This window comes from Oncorhynchus masou, chromosome 19, assembly GCF_036934945.1.
Source record: "Oncorhynchus masou masou isolate Uvic2021 chromosome 19, UVic_Omas_1.1, whole genome shotgun sequence".
Lineage (NCBI taxonomy): Eukaryota > Metazoa > Chordata > Actinopteri > Salmoniformes > Salmonidae > Oncorhynchus > Oncorhynchus masou.
Genome location: NC_088230.1, coordinates 23,950,899 through 23,968,574, shown reverse-complemented (window position 1 = coordinate 23,968,574; position 17,676 = coordinate 23,950,899). Strand labels below are relative to the sequence as shown.

At 44.2% G+C, this 17,676-nt stretch overlaps 1 protein-coding gene across 2 annotated transcripts in view; it reads right to left on the bottom strand.

The window, feature by feature from the left end:
• LOC135506032 (mitogen-activated protein kinase kinase kinase 5-like) overlaps positions 1 to 17,676 on the bottom strand; it is a 63,838-nt gene that overhangs the window by 26,494 nt on the left and 19,668 nt on the right. For both annotated transcript variants that reach the window (XR_010450330.1, XM_064925391.1), the window contains exons 2-3: positions 17,082 to 17,221; positions 11,053 to 11,076 (exon numbers count right to left, since the gene is read on the bottom strand). Coding sequence is in view for 1 of the 2 variants with exons in the window: in XM_064925391.1 (XP_064781463.1) it covers positions 11,053 to 11,076; positions 17,082 to 17,221 (164 nt within the window). In the remaining variant the exon portion in view is untranslated. The remainder of the gene's footprint in view (positions 1 to 11,052; positions 11,077 to 17,081; positions 17,222 to 17,676) is intronic.

Below are 17,676 nucleotides of genomic sequence, written 5' to 3'. Positions count from 1 at the left end.
AACACATCCGGTGTGCTTGCAACTCACACAACAAAAGGAAGTGAACAGATGCTCAACTTCTGCCTGTAGAAACTGGAATGTTCAACAGTAAAACTGCTTCCTCTCCTGCAATCTTGTTTTTAAGACATCAGTCATGCCATATCTTTCCAAAATAACCTGTGGTGGCTTGTCACCGTTAGATGCAGACACAGATTACAACATCCTACCCTATATTGAGCCACACACACTGCGTGATTCATGCCCTAGCGGATTACATGATGACAACACATCACACATTTATAAATGTTTTAATTGCTAGGTGCCATTGAGACTGTCCTTCATCCTGGCAACGTCAGCCAATGAGAAGCATCCAACTGCAGATTATGCTCGTTGATGCAGCCTGGTCTGCGAATCGCAAAGCACATGTAACGGATTTCCTCCTCTTTGTCTGAGGAGGAGTAAGAATCGGACCAAAACGCAGCATGGTAAGTGTCCATATTAATCTAATCAAAAACACAACTGAACACTGGAACAAAATAATAAACGTGAAATATACAAAACCGAAACAGTACCGTGTGGCCCAAACACTCACACGGAAACAAACACGCACAAACCAAAAGTGAAACCCAGGCTACCTAAGTATGATTCTCAATAAGGAACAACAATTGACAGCTGCCTCTGATTGAGAACCATACTAGGCCGAACTCAAAAACCAACATAGAAAAACAAACATAGACTGCCCACCCCAACTCACGCCCTGACCATACTAAAACACAGACAAATACAAAGGAACTAAGGTCAGAACGTGACAGCACATGCGTCTCAAATTGTATTTTCGCGTCTCAGTTGGTATGTGTGCGTGCAACCTGAACTCTCGACATGTTAAGGGCATCAGTGTGCTACGCACATAGCAGACGGCGCACTAGCTCTGGTCCAGGGCATTATGTTAGTGTATTAGTATCATCATGGTCAAAGTTAGGAGAGTTAGCTAGCTAACTACAGTGCTTTCAGAAAGTATTCACACCCTTTGACTTTTTAAACATCTTGTTTTGTTATAAAGTGGGATACAAATGGATTTAATTGTCATATTTTGTTAATGATTTACACAAAATACTCTGTCATGTAAAAGTGGAAGAAAAATTCTGACATTTGTAAAACAATTATGAACTATAAAACACTAATATACAGTATCTTGATTACATAAGTATTCAACACCCTGAGTCAATACATGTTAGAATCCCTTATGGCATCGATTACAGCTGTGAGTCTTTCTGGGTAAGTCTCTGAGAGCTTTGCACACCTGGATTGTACAATATTTGCACATTATTTTTTTTTTAATTATTCAAGCACTGTCAAATTGGTTGTTGATCATTGCCATTTTCAAGTCTTGCCATTGATTTTCAAGCAGATTTAAGTAAAACCTGTAACTAGGCCACTCAGGAACATTCAATGCCATCTTGGTAAGCAAATCCAGTGTATATTTGGACTTGTGTTTTAGGTTATTGTCCTGCTGAAAGGTGAATGTGTCTCCCAGTGTCTGTTGGAAAGCAGACTGAACCAGGCTTTCCTCTAGGATTTTGTTTGTGCTTATTTTTATCCTAAAAACTCCTTAGTCCTTCCCGATGACAAGCATACCCATCACACGATGCAGCCACCACCATGTTTGAAAATATGAGTATAATATGAGTAGTGATGTGTTGTGTTGGTTTTGTCACAAATACAACGCTTTAATTTCTAAGCAATTTTTTTGACAGTTTTACTTTAGTGCCTTATTGCAAATGTAATGCATGTTTTGGAATATTTGTATTCTGTACAGGCTTCCTTCTTTTCACTCTGTCAATTAGGTTAGTATTTTGGAGTAACTACAATGTTGTTGATCCATCCTTAGTTTTCTCCTATCACAGCCATTAAGCTCTGCAACTGTGTTAAAGTCACCATTGGCCTCATGGTGAAATCTCTGAACGGTTTCCATCCTCTCCGTCAACTGAGTTAGGAAGGGCGCCTGTATCTTTGTAGTGACTGGGTGTATTGATACACCATCCAAAGTGTAATTAAAAACTTCACCATGCTCAAAGGGATATTCAATGTCTGCTTTTTTTACCCAACTATCAATAGGTGCCCTTCTTTGCGTTGGAAAACCTCCCTGGTCTTTGTAGTTGAATCTGTGTTTGAATCTGTGTTCACTGCTCGACTAAGGGGCCTTACAGATAATTGCATGTGTGGGGTACGGAGATAAGGTATAAAAAAAACATTCAAAAATAATGTTAAACACTATTATTACACACAGAGGGAGTCCATGCAATTTATTAAGCACATTTCTACTCCTGAACGTATTTAGGCTTGCCATAACAAGTGGTGAAAGGCTCGGCACACGCATACTCAGGCTGACTGGCTCTCTTTCAGGCAAATGAGAAATAAGTGCACTCAGGCTATCCGGAAGGCCAAAGTTAGTTACATTAAGGAGCAGTTCTCTGTCTGTGGGTCTAACCGCAAGAAGTTCTGGAAAATGGTTAAAGACCTGGAAAATAAACCCTCCTCCTCACAGCTGTCCATGTCCCTTAATGTTGATGATGTTGTTGTTACTGACAAGAAGCACATGGCTGAGCTCTTTAATCACCACTTCATTAAGTCAAAATTCATATTTGACTCAGCCATGCCTCCTTGCCCGTTCAACATTTCCTCATCTCCCACCCCTTCTAATGCAGCTTGCCCCGACGCTTCTCCCTCTTTTTCCCCTGCCCCGCTACAAAGTTTCTCCCTGCAGGAGGTCACTGTGTTGTTATGTGTTGCTGCCTTGCTATGTTGTTGTCTTGGGTCTCTCTTTATGTAGTGTTGTGTTGTCTCACTTTTCATGATGTGTGTTTTGTCCTATATTTATATATATAAATAAATATATATAAATAAACATATATATATATATAAATATATATAAATATTATTGTTTTTTAAATCCCAGCCCCAGCAGGAGGCCTGCTGCCTTTTGGTAGGCAATCATTGTAAATATAATAATAATAATAATAATAAGAAGAATTTGTTCTTAACTGACTTGCTTAGTTAAATAAAGATTCAATAAATACAAATAAATGAAAAAACAAAAGGGGGTGAATACTTATTGACTCAAGACATTTCAGCTTTTCATTAATTTGTAAAAAAAAACTTTGACATTATGGGATATTGTGTGTATTCCACAAATTCAGGCTGTAACACAACAAACTGTCAAGGGGTATGAATACTTTCTGAAGGCACTGTATGTGTTCAGGATTCATTTAGTTTTGATAGTTTTTGGATATGCCAAAAATCACTACAACCAAGCAACCACTGTTGCTTGTGCTTTAGCTCTCACAACCTAGCTAGCACTACTAGCTAACTCGTGGCTATCTAGTAGCGCCAGTTAGCTACCTGCTAGCTAGTAGCGCTAGCCAGCTACCTAGTACTACTAGCAAAGATACTGACAACTAACCACTTTTGTCTGTGCTACTAGCTAGCGCTGTAAATTCACCAACTGTCCTGCTGGGGGCGGAAATGCGCCATCCTCTCTGGCACCATTCAATATCCTGCCTCATCTTGTATGTCTCACAGCATCTGTGGCATGATAAGGTGTCTGCTGGATCTATTGCAGCCAATAGGGTCTGGCTCCAGCAGATACCTTTTCATGACACAGACACTGTGAGAGTCAGCATACGAACTCAGACAGGTCTAATAGTGCCAGAAAGGATGGTGTGTTTCCCTTTATAATGAAGGCATGAAGACAATGAATAATAGGCTTGGTACTGTAGATAAATGTAATGAAGTTGATTTAATGAAGCTTAGTGTGTACTAGCTAGCTAGCTAGTGTTGTAGACCTACAAGCTAGCTAGTATGTACTAGCTAGTGTGTACTAGCTGCAGAAGCAACAGTAGTTAATATAACACCCTGGACCAGAGCAAATGCGTAACTGGTATATGCGTAGCACACTGACGCCCTGGAACAAAGCTACTGACTCACGCGACACAGGTGACCAACAAGCATCTACAGGTTGTGCGCGCACATACAATCTGAGACACACAAATACCATCTAAGATGCACACCTATGCGCACTGAGGTTCGCAGACCAGGCCGCATTAGTGCACATAATCTGTAGCTGGATGCTTCTCACCTCAGCAGCAAGTCTCTGAGGATAGGTGACACACAGGTCCCAAAAACAACAAAAGGAGCACAGGGACAGAACACTAGGGATATGTCCTACATCACACCATTGCCCTACATAAGGCTGCAGTCAAAAGTAGTGCACTATAATGGGAATAGATGCGGTGCCATTTGGGATGAAGCCAGTGTTATGAACTTGAGTGAAGACCCAAACGCGGTTTTAACAGAAAACAGAGTTCTTTAATAAAAAACAGGAATGGCATAAATCCTCTTCCAACGTAGTCAATGGAACAAAAGAACGTAGTATAATGCAGGTTGCACCTGCCATGCAGACTCCGACAGGACAGGACAAGGTGGAAGCAAACGAGACGACAGCTTGCTTCTGGCATCAAAAAACACAAACAAGAATCAGACACTGAAAGTAGCAGGAACAGAGAAAGAAATAGAGACCTAATCAGAGGGGAAGAGAGAACAGGTGGGGAAAGAGAGAATGAGCTAGTTAGGGAAATGTAGAACAGCTGAGGGATGAGAGACAGAGAAGGTAACCTAAAAGACCAGCAGAGAGAGAGAATGAAGAGAAAGGACAGGAACAGACATAACAAGACATGACAGTACCCCCCCACTCACCGAGCGCCTCCTGGCGCACTCGAGGAGGAAACCTGGCGGCAACGGAGGAAATCATCGATCAGCGAACGGTCCAGCACGTCCCGAGAGGGAACCCAACTCCTCTCCTCAGGACCGTACCCCTCCCAATCCACTAGGTACTGATGACCACGGCCCCGAGGGCATGTCCAAAATCTTACGAACCCTGTAGATGGGTGCGCCCTCGACAAGGATGGGGGGGGGGACGAGCGGGGGCGCGAAGAACGGGCTTAACACAGGAGACATGGAAGACCGGGTGAACGCGACGAAGATAGCGGGAGAAGAAGTCGCACTGCGACAGGATTAATGACCTGGGAAATACGGAACGGACCAATGAACCGCGGGGCCAACTTGCGAGAAGCTGTCTTAAGGGGAAGGTTCTGAGTGGAGAGCCATACTCTCTGACCGCAACAATATCTAGGACTCTTGGTCCTACGCTTATTAGCGGCCCTCACAGTCTGCGCCCTATTACGGCAAAGTGCCGACCTGACCCCCTTCCAGGTGCGCTCGCAACGCTGGACAAAAGCCTGAGCGGAGGGGACGCAGGACTCGGCGAGCTGAGATGAGAACAGCGGAGGCTGGTACCCGAGGCTACACTGAAAAGGGGATAGACCGGTAGCAGACGAGGGAAGCGAGTTGTGGGCGTACTCTGCCCAGGGGAGCTGTTCTGACCAAGACGCAGGGTTACGAAAAGAAAGACTGCGTAAAATGCGACCAACAGTCTGATTGGCCCGTTCGGCTTGACCGTTAGACTGGGGATGAAAGCCGGACGAGAGACTGACGGAAGCCCCAATCAAACGGCAAAACTCCCTCCAAAATTGAGACGTGAACTGCGGGCCTCTGTCGGAAACGACGTCAGACGGAAGGCCATGAATTCGGAAAACATTCTCGACAATGATCTGAGCCGTCTCCTTAGCAGAAGGGAGCTTATCGAGAGGAATGAAATGAGCCGCCTTAGAGAATCTATCGACAACCGTAAGAATAACTGTCTTCCCCGCTGATGAAGGCAGTCCGGTGATAAAATCTAAAGCGATGTGAGACCACGGTCGAGAGGGAATGGGAAGCGGTCTGAGACGGCCGGCAGGAGGAGAGTTCCCAGATTTAGTCTGCGCGCAGACCGAACAAGCGGCGACAAATCGACGCGCGTCACGTTCCCGAGTGGGCCACCAGAAACGCTGGCGAATGGAAGCGAGCGTACCCGAAGGCCGGGGTGGCCGGCTAACTTGGCAGAGTGGGCCCACTGAAGAACGGCCGGACGAGTAGGAACGGGAACGAACAGAAGGTTCCTAGGGCAAGCTCGCGGCGACGGAGTGTGAGCGAGTGCTTGCTTTACCTGCCTCTCAATTCCCCAGACAGTCAACCCGACAACACGCCCCTCAGGGAGAATCCCATCGGGGTCGGTGGAGACCTCAGAAGAACTGAAGAGACGAGATAAAGCATCAGGTTTGGTGTTTTTTGAGCCCGGACGATAAGAAATAACAAACTCGAAACGAGCGAAAAACAGAGCCCAACGAGCCTGACGCGCATTAAGTCGTTTGGCTGAACGGATGTACTCAAGGTTCCTATGGTCAGTCCAAACGACAAAAGGAACGGTCGCCCCCTCCAACCACTGTCGCCATTCGCCTAGGGCTAAGCGGATGGCGAGCAGTTCGCGATTACCAACATCATAGTTACGTTCTGACGGCGATAAGCGATGAGAGAAAAACGCGCAAGGATGGACCTTGCCGTCAGAGAGAGAGCGCTGAGAAAGAATGGCTCCCACGCCCACCTCTGACGCGTCAACCTCAACAACAAACTGTCTAGAGATGTCAGGTGTAACAAGAATAGGTGCGGATGTAAAACGATTCTTAAGAAGATCAAAAGCTCCCTGGGCGGAAACGGACCACTTAAAGCACGTCTTAACAGAAGTAAGGGCTGTGAGAGGAGCTGCCACCTGACCGAAATTACGGATGAAACGACGGTAGAAATTAGCGAAGCCCAGAAAGCGCTGCAGCTCGACGCGTGACTTAGGAACGGGCCAATCAATGACAGCCTGGACCTTAGCGGGATCCATCTTAATGCCCTCAGCGGAAATAACGGAACCGAGAAAAGGGACAGAGGCGGCATGAAAAGTGCACTTCTCAGCCTTCACATAAAGACAGTTCTCCAAAAGGCGCTGGAGGACGCGTCGCACGTGCTGAACATGAATCGAGAGAGACGGTGAAAAAATCAGGATATCATCCATGTAAACGAAAACAAAAATGTTCAGCATGTCTCTCAGGACGTCGTTAACTAGTGCCTGAAAGACAGCTGGAGCGTTAACGAGGCCGAAAGGAAGAACCCGGTATTCAAAGTGCCCTAACGGAGTGTTAAACGCCGTCTTCCACTCGTCCCCCTCCCTGATGCGCACGAGATGGTAGGCGTTACGAAGGTCCAATTTGGTGAAAAACCTGGCTCCCTGCAGGATCTCGAAGGCTGAAGACATAAGAGGAAGCGGATAACGATTCTTAACTGTTATGTCATTCAGCCCTCGATAATCCACGCATGGGCGCAGGGACCCGTCCTTCTTCTGAACAAAAAAGAACCCCGCGCCGGCGGGGGAGGAGGAGGAGACTATGGTACCGGCGTCGAGCGAAACCGACAAATAATCCTCGAGAGCCTTACGTTCGGGAGCCGACAGAGAGTATAATCTACCCCGGGGGGGAGTAGTTCCCGGAAGGAGATCAATACTACAGTCATACGACCGGTGTGGAGGGAGAGAAGTGGCCTTGGAACGACTGAACACCGTGCGCAGATCGTGATACTCCTCCGGCACCCCTGTCAAATCGCCAGGCTCCTCCTGTGAAGAAGAGACAGAGGAAACAGGAGGGATAGCAGACATTAAACAGGTTACATGACAAGAAACATTCCCGGATAGGATAGTATTACTAGACCAATTAATAGAAGGGTTATGGCGCACTAGCCAGGGATGACCCAAAACAACAGGTGTAAAAGGTGAACGAAAAATTAAAAAAGAAATGGTTTCGCTATGATTACCAGAGACAGTGAGGGTTAAAGGCAGCGTCTCACGCTGAATCTTGGGGAGAGAACTACCATCTAAAGCGAACAAGGCCCTGGGCTCCCCTAACTCTCTGAGAGGAATGTCATGTTCCCGAGCCCAGGTCTCGTCCATAAAACAGCCCTCCGCCCCAGAGTCTATCAAGGCACTGCAGGAAGCAGATGAACCGGGCCAGCGGAGATGGACCGGAAAGGTAGTGCGTGATCCAGAAGGAGAGGCCTGAGTAGTTGCGCTCACCAGTAGCCCTCCTCTTACTGATGAGCTCTGGCCCTTTACTGGACATGAGGTGACAAAATGACCAGCGGAGCCGCAGTAGAGACAGAGGCGATTGGTGATTCTCCGTTCCCTCTCCTTGGCCGAGATGCGAATACCCCCCAGCTGCATAGGCTCAGCATCCGAGCCGGCGGGGGAGGGTGGCAGTGATGCGGCAGGTGGCAGTGATGTGGAGAGGGGAGCAACGGAGAACGTGAGCTCCTTTCCACGAGCTCGGCGACGAAGATCAAACCGTCGCTCTATGCGAATAGCGAGAGCTATTAAGGAGTCCAGACTGGAAGGAACCTCCCGGGAGAGGATCTCATCCTTAACCTCGACGTGGAGACCCTCCAGAAAACGAGCGAGCAAAGCCGGCTCGTTCCAGTCACTAGAGGCAGCGAGAGTGCGAAACTCAATAGAATAATCCGTTATGGATCTATTCCCCTGACATAGGGAAGACAGGGCCCTGGAAGCCTCCTCGCCAAAAACAGAACGGTCAAAAACCCGTATCATCTCCTCCTTAAAGTCCTGATACTGGTTAATACACTCAGCCCTCGCCTCCCAGACTGCCGTGCCCCACTCACGCGCCCGTCCGGTAAGGAGAGAAATGACGTAGGCGATGCGGGCTGCGCTCCTGGAGTAAGTGTTGGGCTGGAGAGAGAACACCACATCACACTGAGTGAGGAATGAGCGGCACTCAGTGGGCTCCCCAGAGTAACACGGCGGGTTGTTGATCCTGGGCTCCGGAGACTCGGAAACCCTGGAAGTGGGCGGTGGATCGAGGTGGAGTTGGTGAACCCGTCTTGTGAGGTCGGAGACTTGGACGGCCAGGGTCTCAACGGCATGTTGAGCAGCAGACAATTCCTCCTCGTGTCTGCCTAGCATCGCTCCCTGGATCTCGACGGCGGAGTGAAAAGGGTCCGGAGCCGCTGGGTCCATTCTTGGTCTGATTCTTCTGTTATGAACTTGAGTGAAGACCCAAACGCGGTTTTAACAGAAAACAGAGTTCTTTAATAAAAAACAGGAATGGCATAAATCCTCTTCCAACGTAGTCAATGGAACAAAAGAACGTAGTATAATGCAGGTTGCACCTGCCATGCAGACTCCGACAGGACAGGACAAGGTGGAAGCAAACGAGACGACAGCTTGCTTCTGGCATCAAAAAACACAAACAAGAATCAGACACTGAAAGTAGCAGGAACAGAGAAAGAAATAGAGACCTAATCAGAGGGGGAAGAGAGAACAGGTGGGGAAAGAGAGAATGAGCTAGTTAGGGGAAATGTAGAACAGCTGAGGGATGAGAGACAGAGAAGGTAACCTAAAAAGACCAGCAGAGAGAGAGAATGAAGAGAAAGGACAGGAACAGACATAACAAGACATGACAGCCAGGGTGTTTGCATGTTACAGTAATTAAGGAGTTATATCTCCCAGTCAGGCAGCATGGGATGAACCCATTCATTTAAAGGGGGAGGGGTAGACAGGACTGAGTAGTGTGTGTGTGTGTGTGTGTGTGTGTGTGTGTGTGTGTGTGTGTGTGACGAGGTCAGAGTGCCACTAATGTGTCATATCTGTCTGTGGCAGAGTGTGTTTGTTTTCTCAGAGCAAAGGAAAGGAAAGTGGTGTGTAGATTCAGATGGTGAGAGATAGTCAGTCATGGACTGCAGTAGAGCATTCTCACTCTAATGCAGTAATCAGTCCGCCTCCCGAAGCTGTCGCCACACACAGATCAGCCATCAACCTCCTTCCTAGAGCACAACCCACCTTATTCCACTCCATAAAGCCACTTAGGCCAGCTGCTCAGGAGGCTCCCTGTCCATGCCTTTGCTTCAACACCTCACAGTTTTTCCCCCCTCATGTCACAGTGCATCAATGTCACCATATCCTATTATTCTGTATAAGAAAGCCAGCCAGACTGTGTGTTGTCTCCTTGTCTGCCCTAGCTATCACTGGGCAGGAGTGGCAGACACTGTGTTAGACGGGGGAGCTTAAACCACTGCTGTGTCGGCACAGCACAGACGCAGGAAATCGAAAATGAGAGGTGAAATTGAAAGTGAACTCATTCTCTCGCTGCTTTCCACATCACATTCCCCAGTCACCCTGATAATAAAGCTGCCTGTCAACCAAGTAAAGCTATCCTGGAATAATCTCTGAGTAAGGGAAAATGCTTTAGTTTACTGTACTTTTGAATTTATTTTGGATAAATGAATAAACAATATCCTCATTTTAAATAGAATTGTAACTAGGTAAACTTATACTTTGTTTTATAAGTGATTGACAATATGAGTTCATAAGAAGGGATTGTGTGACACGGATAAGGAGTAACAAAAAGTTAATGAACACCATTCCAACTAGGCAGAAACAAATGGGTTGGGGACTGTGTAAAATCATAAGGTCGTTAGCCTATGGTTGACCCTACTGAAACTTAGCTCTGGGATTTTTAGATAAGGCAGTGAGTGTATTCCTAGGTTTTCTGTTAATTAAAACTGTCAGTTGAGTGGTGATCGATAATGTTGAGGGGTCAAAAGTTATCTGGGAGTGTGTTAGTAAGTTAGAATGAACTTTTCACCTTACTTTGTCCCGGTCGAGAGGAGGGGATTCTGTTAAAGCAGTGAAATGACATCATGATCTGTATATAAACTGCTGCACATGATTAAGTGGCAGCGCGCTCCGAGAATAAATTCTATTACCTATTATTTAAAGACTGGTCTGCGTCTATTTTATGCAAACAAGAAATCTTACAAATTCTCATAAAATAGATTAAGGGCTTTCAATTGATGACAGCAAATTGGCATAATTAAATTATAGTAACATGTACACAAAGCAGAATGCACAAAGCCAAAATAGAGGGATACTGAATTGGATAATTAAAATGGACAGATGGTGGCCGACAATGCTGTGTTGCTGAATGCTGCCGTGAAAAAAAACAACTGTTACTTTCACACAGGAAAGGTGCAAGAAATAAACGAGTGGTTTGCTTCTAACAGCTTTGAAATAGAGAGAGAAGTTTGTGCACTTACAGTGTTCTTCTGGCAAATAATATCCTGCAAAAGAAAAAGAGAAATGTCAATACTGTATTGTGGTGAGAAAGTGAGTTTGCAAAGCTGATGTAGAAAATCATTGAAACATTACACTGGTCATAGTTTATTGACTAGCGCCATCTTTCCATCATCAATGGACTCCTGCTATAAATGGACACCTGTAGTTGTAAACAGAACCAGTAGAAATGCTGATACAGTCTCACTAGCACTTATTTTTGCAGTGTCATACTGTAGGCTAGTGTAAGTGCCAGCAAACAACCATGGAAATGTTATATGTGGGAAAAGGCACTTTATTTCAAAAGAGGTTGAACCTCAGGCTCTTAAGGAGCTATTCTAAACATTCTATAAAAGGTTAACAGCCATTGTTACTCTTAACCTTCAATAAGGGAGGTTGATAGCAATCTGGTAAAACCACTACAGACAGTCATTTTTTTACAGCAGGGAGTCAAAGTGTAGGCAGGTGGAGATGGAGGGCAGTTCGTCAAGATTGCAGACATAATATTTATTTTAAAAAGGTACACTTTGCTTATTTGATGACCTATTCATTGAAGAGGTTATTCTTTGAGGATTCTATGACCATTTCAAAATATTGCAATGCTTTTTTTATGGCAATGGCAATGTCAGAGCATTGCAGGTTATAAGAGTGTGTGTGGTGAATCTTTGATTTCTGCAGTGCCTCCAGAAAGTATTCATAATGCTTGACTTAATCCACATTTTGTTGTGTTACAGCCTGGATTCAAAATGGAAAACATTTGTATCACCCATCTACACACAATACTCCTGTCGTGTCTTTGGCTATGCCGGATTAAGTGATATGACATGCTATTCTATAAAATCCTTTCTCCGTAATTAATATTACCTGATTGAGCTAATCATGTAAATGTAATTAACTAGAGAGTCGGGGCACCACAAAATAATATTTTTAGAGCTGTTATCTTCTGAATAAACTCTTAAAGACCATGTAATATTTTACATCAATAGCAGTCAATATTAATTGTCACCTTAATTCAGTCTCATCTGAAAGTTGTAAATTCTTGGTTATCTTCACGAACCCTGGCTAACAAGTTGAATCAGCAATACAAAATTGGGTTTAATTATTTATTTACTAAATACCTAACTAATCACACAGAATTACATATACACAGAATGAATTATACCTTGATTACAAATTAGGTTGGTGGTAAATGGAAGGCCGTGTTGCCCAACAGAGTCCTTTGAAAAATGTCTCTGTTGGTAAATTAGATACGTTGTAGTAACGTTGTTGTGCGGTAGACGGGTTACTCTGTCTGTTCTTCCCTAGCCCATGTTTGCAGCTGCTGTTGCTAACTCAACGGCTAGGAGGTATCACTTCTGTAGTGAATAAGAGTTCAAAGTTCATACCATTCGCAACCAAAGCTCACGCTGAGGTTTGCTTAGTTCTGTAGTTGATATGTTAGTCCTTTTAACGCAGAGGCTGCAGACCTCACGTACTTGGAACAGGAGGTTACATTTTCGTCAAGGCTTAATATAGTGAAGCGAAAAGTTTTATAACCCATGTCTCTTCACAGGGGCTGGCCACTGATTGAGCAGAGCCCTACCTTATGAAAATCCAAATCTCTCATTTGGAAGCTAAAATTACATTTAATCTCTTTACCAATAATTTTATAATCAAACATTTAAATTGAACAACAATTCCATGTGAATCCGATAACTACAATGTGTAGACTTTCCACTGTAGAGTTTATGTCATCCTATCATTGATGAGAATGTCTCAGATGACAACCGAACTGACATCATATTCATTAAGTACCACCGCATATATTCAATTGGTCGGATTACCAGAATATAGTTCATTTCCCCCCACCTTCTGATGTTCCCAGAATCTCTATGTTAACCAAGGGATTTTCAAAAGTCACATTAGTAGGGTAGAGAGAGGAAAAAGGGGGGAAGAGGTATTTATGACTGTCATAAACCTTCCCCCAGGCCAATGTCATGACACTTCATAATTACAGTGAAAACAAGTTTTTTTGAAAATGTTGTAAATTTAGTGAGAGTGAAATACAGAAATATCAAATTTACATAAGTATTCACACCCCTGAGTCAATACATGTTAGAATCACCTTTGGCAGTGATTACAGCTGTGAGTCTTTCTGGGTAAGTCTCTGAGAGCTTTGTACACCTGGATTATGCAATATTTACACATTATTATTTTGAAAATTCTTCAAGATCTATCAAATTGGTTGTTGATCATTACTAGGCAGCCATTATCAAGTCTTGCCATTGATTTTCAAGCAGATTTTAGTCAAAACTGTAACTAGGCCACTCAGGAACATTCAAGGTCGTCTTGGTAAGCAACTCCAGTGTATATATGACCTTGTGTTTTAGGTTATTGTCCTGCTTAAAGGTGAATTTGTCTCCCGGTGTCTGTTGGAAAGCAGACTGAACCAGGTTTTCCTCTAGGATGTGCTTAGCTCTATTCTGTTTATTTTTATCCTATGCTTGAACATATGAATAGTGGTACTTGTGAATAATATGAATAATGATGTGTTGTGTTTGTTTTGCAGTTTTACTTTAGTGCCTTATTGCAAACAGGATGCATGTTTTAGAATATTTATTATTCTCCACAGGCTTCCTTCTTTTCACTCTGTCATATTAGTTGGTATTGTGGAGTAACTACAATGTTGTTGATCCATCCAAATTTTTCCCCCATCACAGCCATTAAACTCTGTAACCGTTTTAAAGTCACCATTGGTCTCATGGTGCTTCATTAGGCCCTAATCTATGGATTTAACATGACTGGGAATATAGATATGCATATTTTGGTGTAATGTCTGCTTCCAACTCACACTCTCATCCCCTGAACGCAGCTCACTTTCCAGCCCACACTCACACACATAGATCCCCTGAACGCAGCTCACTCTCCAGATCCCAATCACCTGAATTCTGATCACCTGTTCCCACACCTGTATGTCATTTACACACACTATTTAGTTCAGTTCTTTGCACCGCATCTTTGTGAAGTATTGTTTGTTTTTGACACAGTTCTCTTTGGGGCTCTGTGTTTCCCCGGCATTACTCCTCCTGTTACCTGCCTCCTCCTGTGGTCCTTGAACATTAAAACACCTGCTGCGCCCTGCGCTTGAAACCAGCTCTCTGTCCCCCTCGTGTTAATTTCAGTTGGTCAAAGATACCTTAAAAAATGTAGGGACGTGGATCAGAAAACCAGTCAGTATCTGGTGTGACCACCATTTACCTCATGCTGTGCGACACACCTCCTTCGCATAGAGTTGATCAGGCTGTTGGTTGTGGCCTGTGGAATGTTGTCCTACTCCTCTTCAATGGCTGTGCGTAGCTGCTGGATATTGGCAGAATTGGAACACGCTGTCGTACACGTTGATCCAGAGCATCCCAAACACGCTCAATTGGTGACCTGTCTGGTGAGTATGCAGGCCATGGAAGAACTGGGAAATTTTCAGCATTTTCAGGAATTGTGCATAGATCCTTGCGACATGCAGCCATGCATTATTATGCTAAAACATGAGATGGCTGCGGATGAATGACACGACAATGTGCCTCAGGATCTCGTTACTGTATCTCTGTGCTTTCAAATTGCCAATGATAAAATGCAATTGTGTTTGATGTCTGTTGCTTATGCCTGCCCATACCATAACCCCACCCCCACTATGGGGCACTCTGTTCACAACGTTAACATCAGCAAACCGCTTTTTGTGCGTATGGAAAATGTCTGGGATCTTTTATTTCAGGTCATGAAACAGGGGACCAACACTTCAAATGTTGTGTTCAAATTGTTGTTCAGTGTACTAGTGGAGGCTCCTCAGAGGATGAAGGGGAGGACCATCCTCCTCAGTGAATTTCATAAAAATAGTGAAATAGTGACATTTCAAATGTTATTATCCTTTTTAGATAAAACTAAACAAAATATATTCACCTCACCAAATAATTGATTAAAACACACGGTTTTGCAATAAAGGTCTACAGTTGTCTCAACAGGACTGTAGGGTAGCACCATGGTGTAGCCGGAGGACAGCCTAGCTTCTGTCCTCCTCTGAGTACATTGACTTCAATACAAAATCTAGGAGCCTCATGGTTCTCACCGCATTCCATTGACTTACACATGAATTATGACAACATCCGGAGGACATCCTCCAACCTGTCAGAGCTCTTGCAGCATGAACTGACATGTTGTCCACCCAATCAAAGGATCAGAGAATGAATGTTTACATGTGGCGCGTGATCAGGGGTGTATTCATTCCACCGATTCTGTTGAAAAACCTTTTTTAAAAACGGAAGCAACAGAACGCAACGGGGATAAACATACCTGAATTTGTCCTATAGAAACTCTTGTATTCAACTGTTGGATTAATGATTACACCCCAGGTAAGCTAGATGCAGGCAAGACTGTGCAAGGCGGTATTGAATGTCATTGTCTGTCCATCCCCTCAAATTTTCCCCTCAACCTGTGTGCACCTACGTTGTAAACTTTAATTCATTGGCTAGGTTGTAGCAACCTCATGATAGGTATAGGGAAAATTTGAATATCATTTAGTAGCCTAAACCTATCGATGTTACAGTGAATGACAGTCATCCAATTTGGTGTAATAGAAATAAGGCCATTCTCCAAAAAATAATGACTGTACCGACCGCCACTGTACCAATAGTTGCCCTTCTTTGCAAGGCATTGGAAAACTTCCCTGGTCTTTGTGGTTGAATCTGTGTTTGAAATGCACTGCGACGCACAATTGGCCTAGCCCGGGTTAGGGAGGGGTTTTCCAATAGGGATATCCTTGTCTCATCGCGCACCAGTGACTCCTGTGGCGGGCCGGGCGCAGTGCACGCTAACCAAGGTTCCTCCGACACATTGGTGCGGCTGGCTTCCGGGTTGGATGCGCGCTGTGTTAAGAAGCAGTGCGGCTTAGTTGGGATGTGTATCGGAGGACACATGACTTTCAACCTTCGTCTCTCCCGAGCCCGTACAGGAGTTGTAGCGATGAGACAAGATAGTAGCTACTAAAAACAATTGGATACCACGAAATTGGGTAAAAATAAAAGAATCAAATAAAAAAACACTTATTGTACACAGAGTAAGTCCATGCAACTATTTGACATATTAAGCAAATTTCTACTCTTGAACATATTTAGGCTTGCCATAACAAAGTGGTTGAATGCTTATTTACTTTTCATTTTGTATTCATTTCTAAAAACATCATTCCACTTTGACATTATGGGGTATTTTGTGTAGGCCAGAGACACAAAATCTCAATTTAATCTATTTTAAATTCATGCTGTATCACAACAAAATGTGGAAAAGGTCAAGGGGTGTGAATACTTTCTGAAGGCTCTGTATGCACCAGTCTCCCCTCCCCCATTCTCTAATTTGCAAGCCTGTGTGTTGTTGTTGGTGGGATTTGTTAGGGGATTCCATTGCAGCTGCAAGGGCTCTCTCACTTTGCAAACCAGTTTAGGCTGATGTTTATTCAACTGTACATCACCTGAGGACTCCAGCCCAAGGGCACAGACAACACCAAAATTGATACACTTGCAAACCTCTTCTGCAAATGCAAGGAAATGAGTCAGTCTATCAATGACATTTCCCTGTCTACGAAATGCTCTTTTACAAGACTAGACGGCTAAATGGATATAAAGGGGATTGTTTTTCCTCTGTCAGATGCTACTTTACAGAGGCCTAATGTCTCCTTTCCTTTTCATGAAACACACCATTTCCTGTCTAGGTGTAAATGCATCTCCCTTCAAACAAATAACTAATGTGTTGAACTGGCACTACAACAGCAATGACAGCTATTACAGGTTCCCCACTCAGATTCTAAATATAGACTTTGTCATTAACCCGATGAACCGTATTACATTACATCCATTGTGGAAACATTAAATTGATTAAAGTAAGGACAAAGTGATGAGGAAAAAAGGCGGACAGGCTGCAGATATGTTTATGTAAGGCATGTGCGCATGCCTGAGTGTGTGCGAGAGAGCGTGTGAACCACACAGCTTACCTGCAGGGACTGAAGCGAGTCAGAGTTGGTGTCACAGTACAGGATGATGTTGTTGGCCATGCTGAAGCTCTCCCTCACACCCAGGTGGTAGAACAGGGAGGGCTGGCGGAAAGCGTCCGTCATTTCCACCACAGCTATGTCTGTGAGGGACAGAGATGGCCTGTTAGTGGGCTTAACACTGAACAACTGTACCTACGTCTACAGTATAACATACAGTATGTTATGCCTACAACGTATTGTAGCCTACTATATAGTTGATTCACATTTACCAATTTGTTTAAGTGTCAAATGAAATAAGATGAGATTGATGCTTCCTGATGGGACAATAATGCCTGTATAGTTGTTTTGGATTAGGATCTTCAATTTGCCCAAATTGTCATTTTTGGACCAGACTGTGACATCACAAAATCTTCCAAAAGAAAAGGTCAAAATAACATTGTCTGGTATTAAGTATGGGGTGTGGTTGAGGTGTGGTTTTTACAGAAGTCCCTCTGGTACCACTGACTGATAACAGCACAAATAAAAGTGGGCTAAAACAGTGCTTCAATGTTCTGTAATGACAGTGTTCTCCAGAGAGAACATTTAACAGACCAAC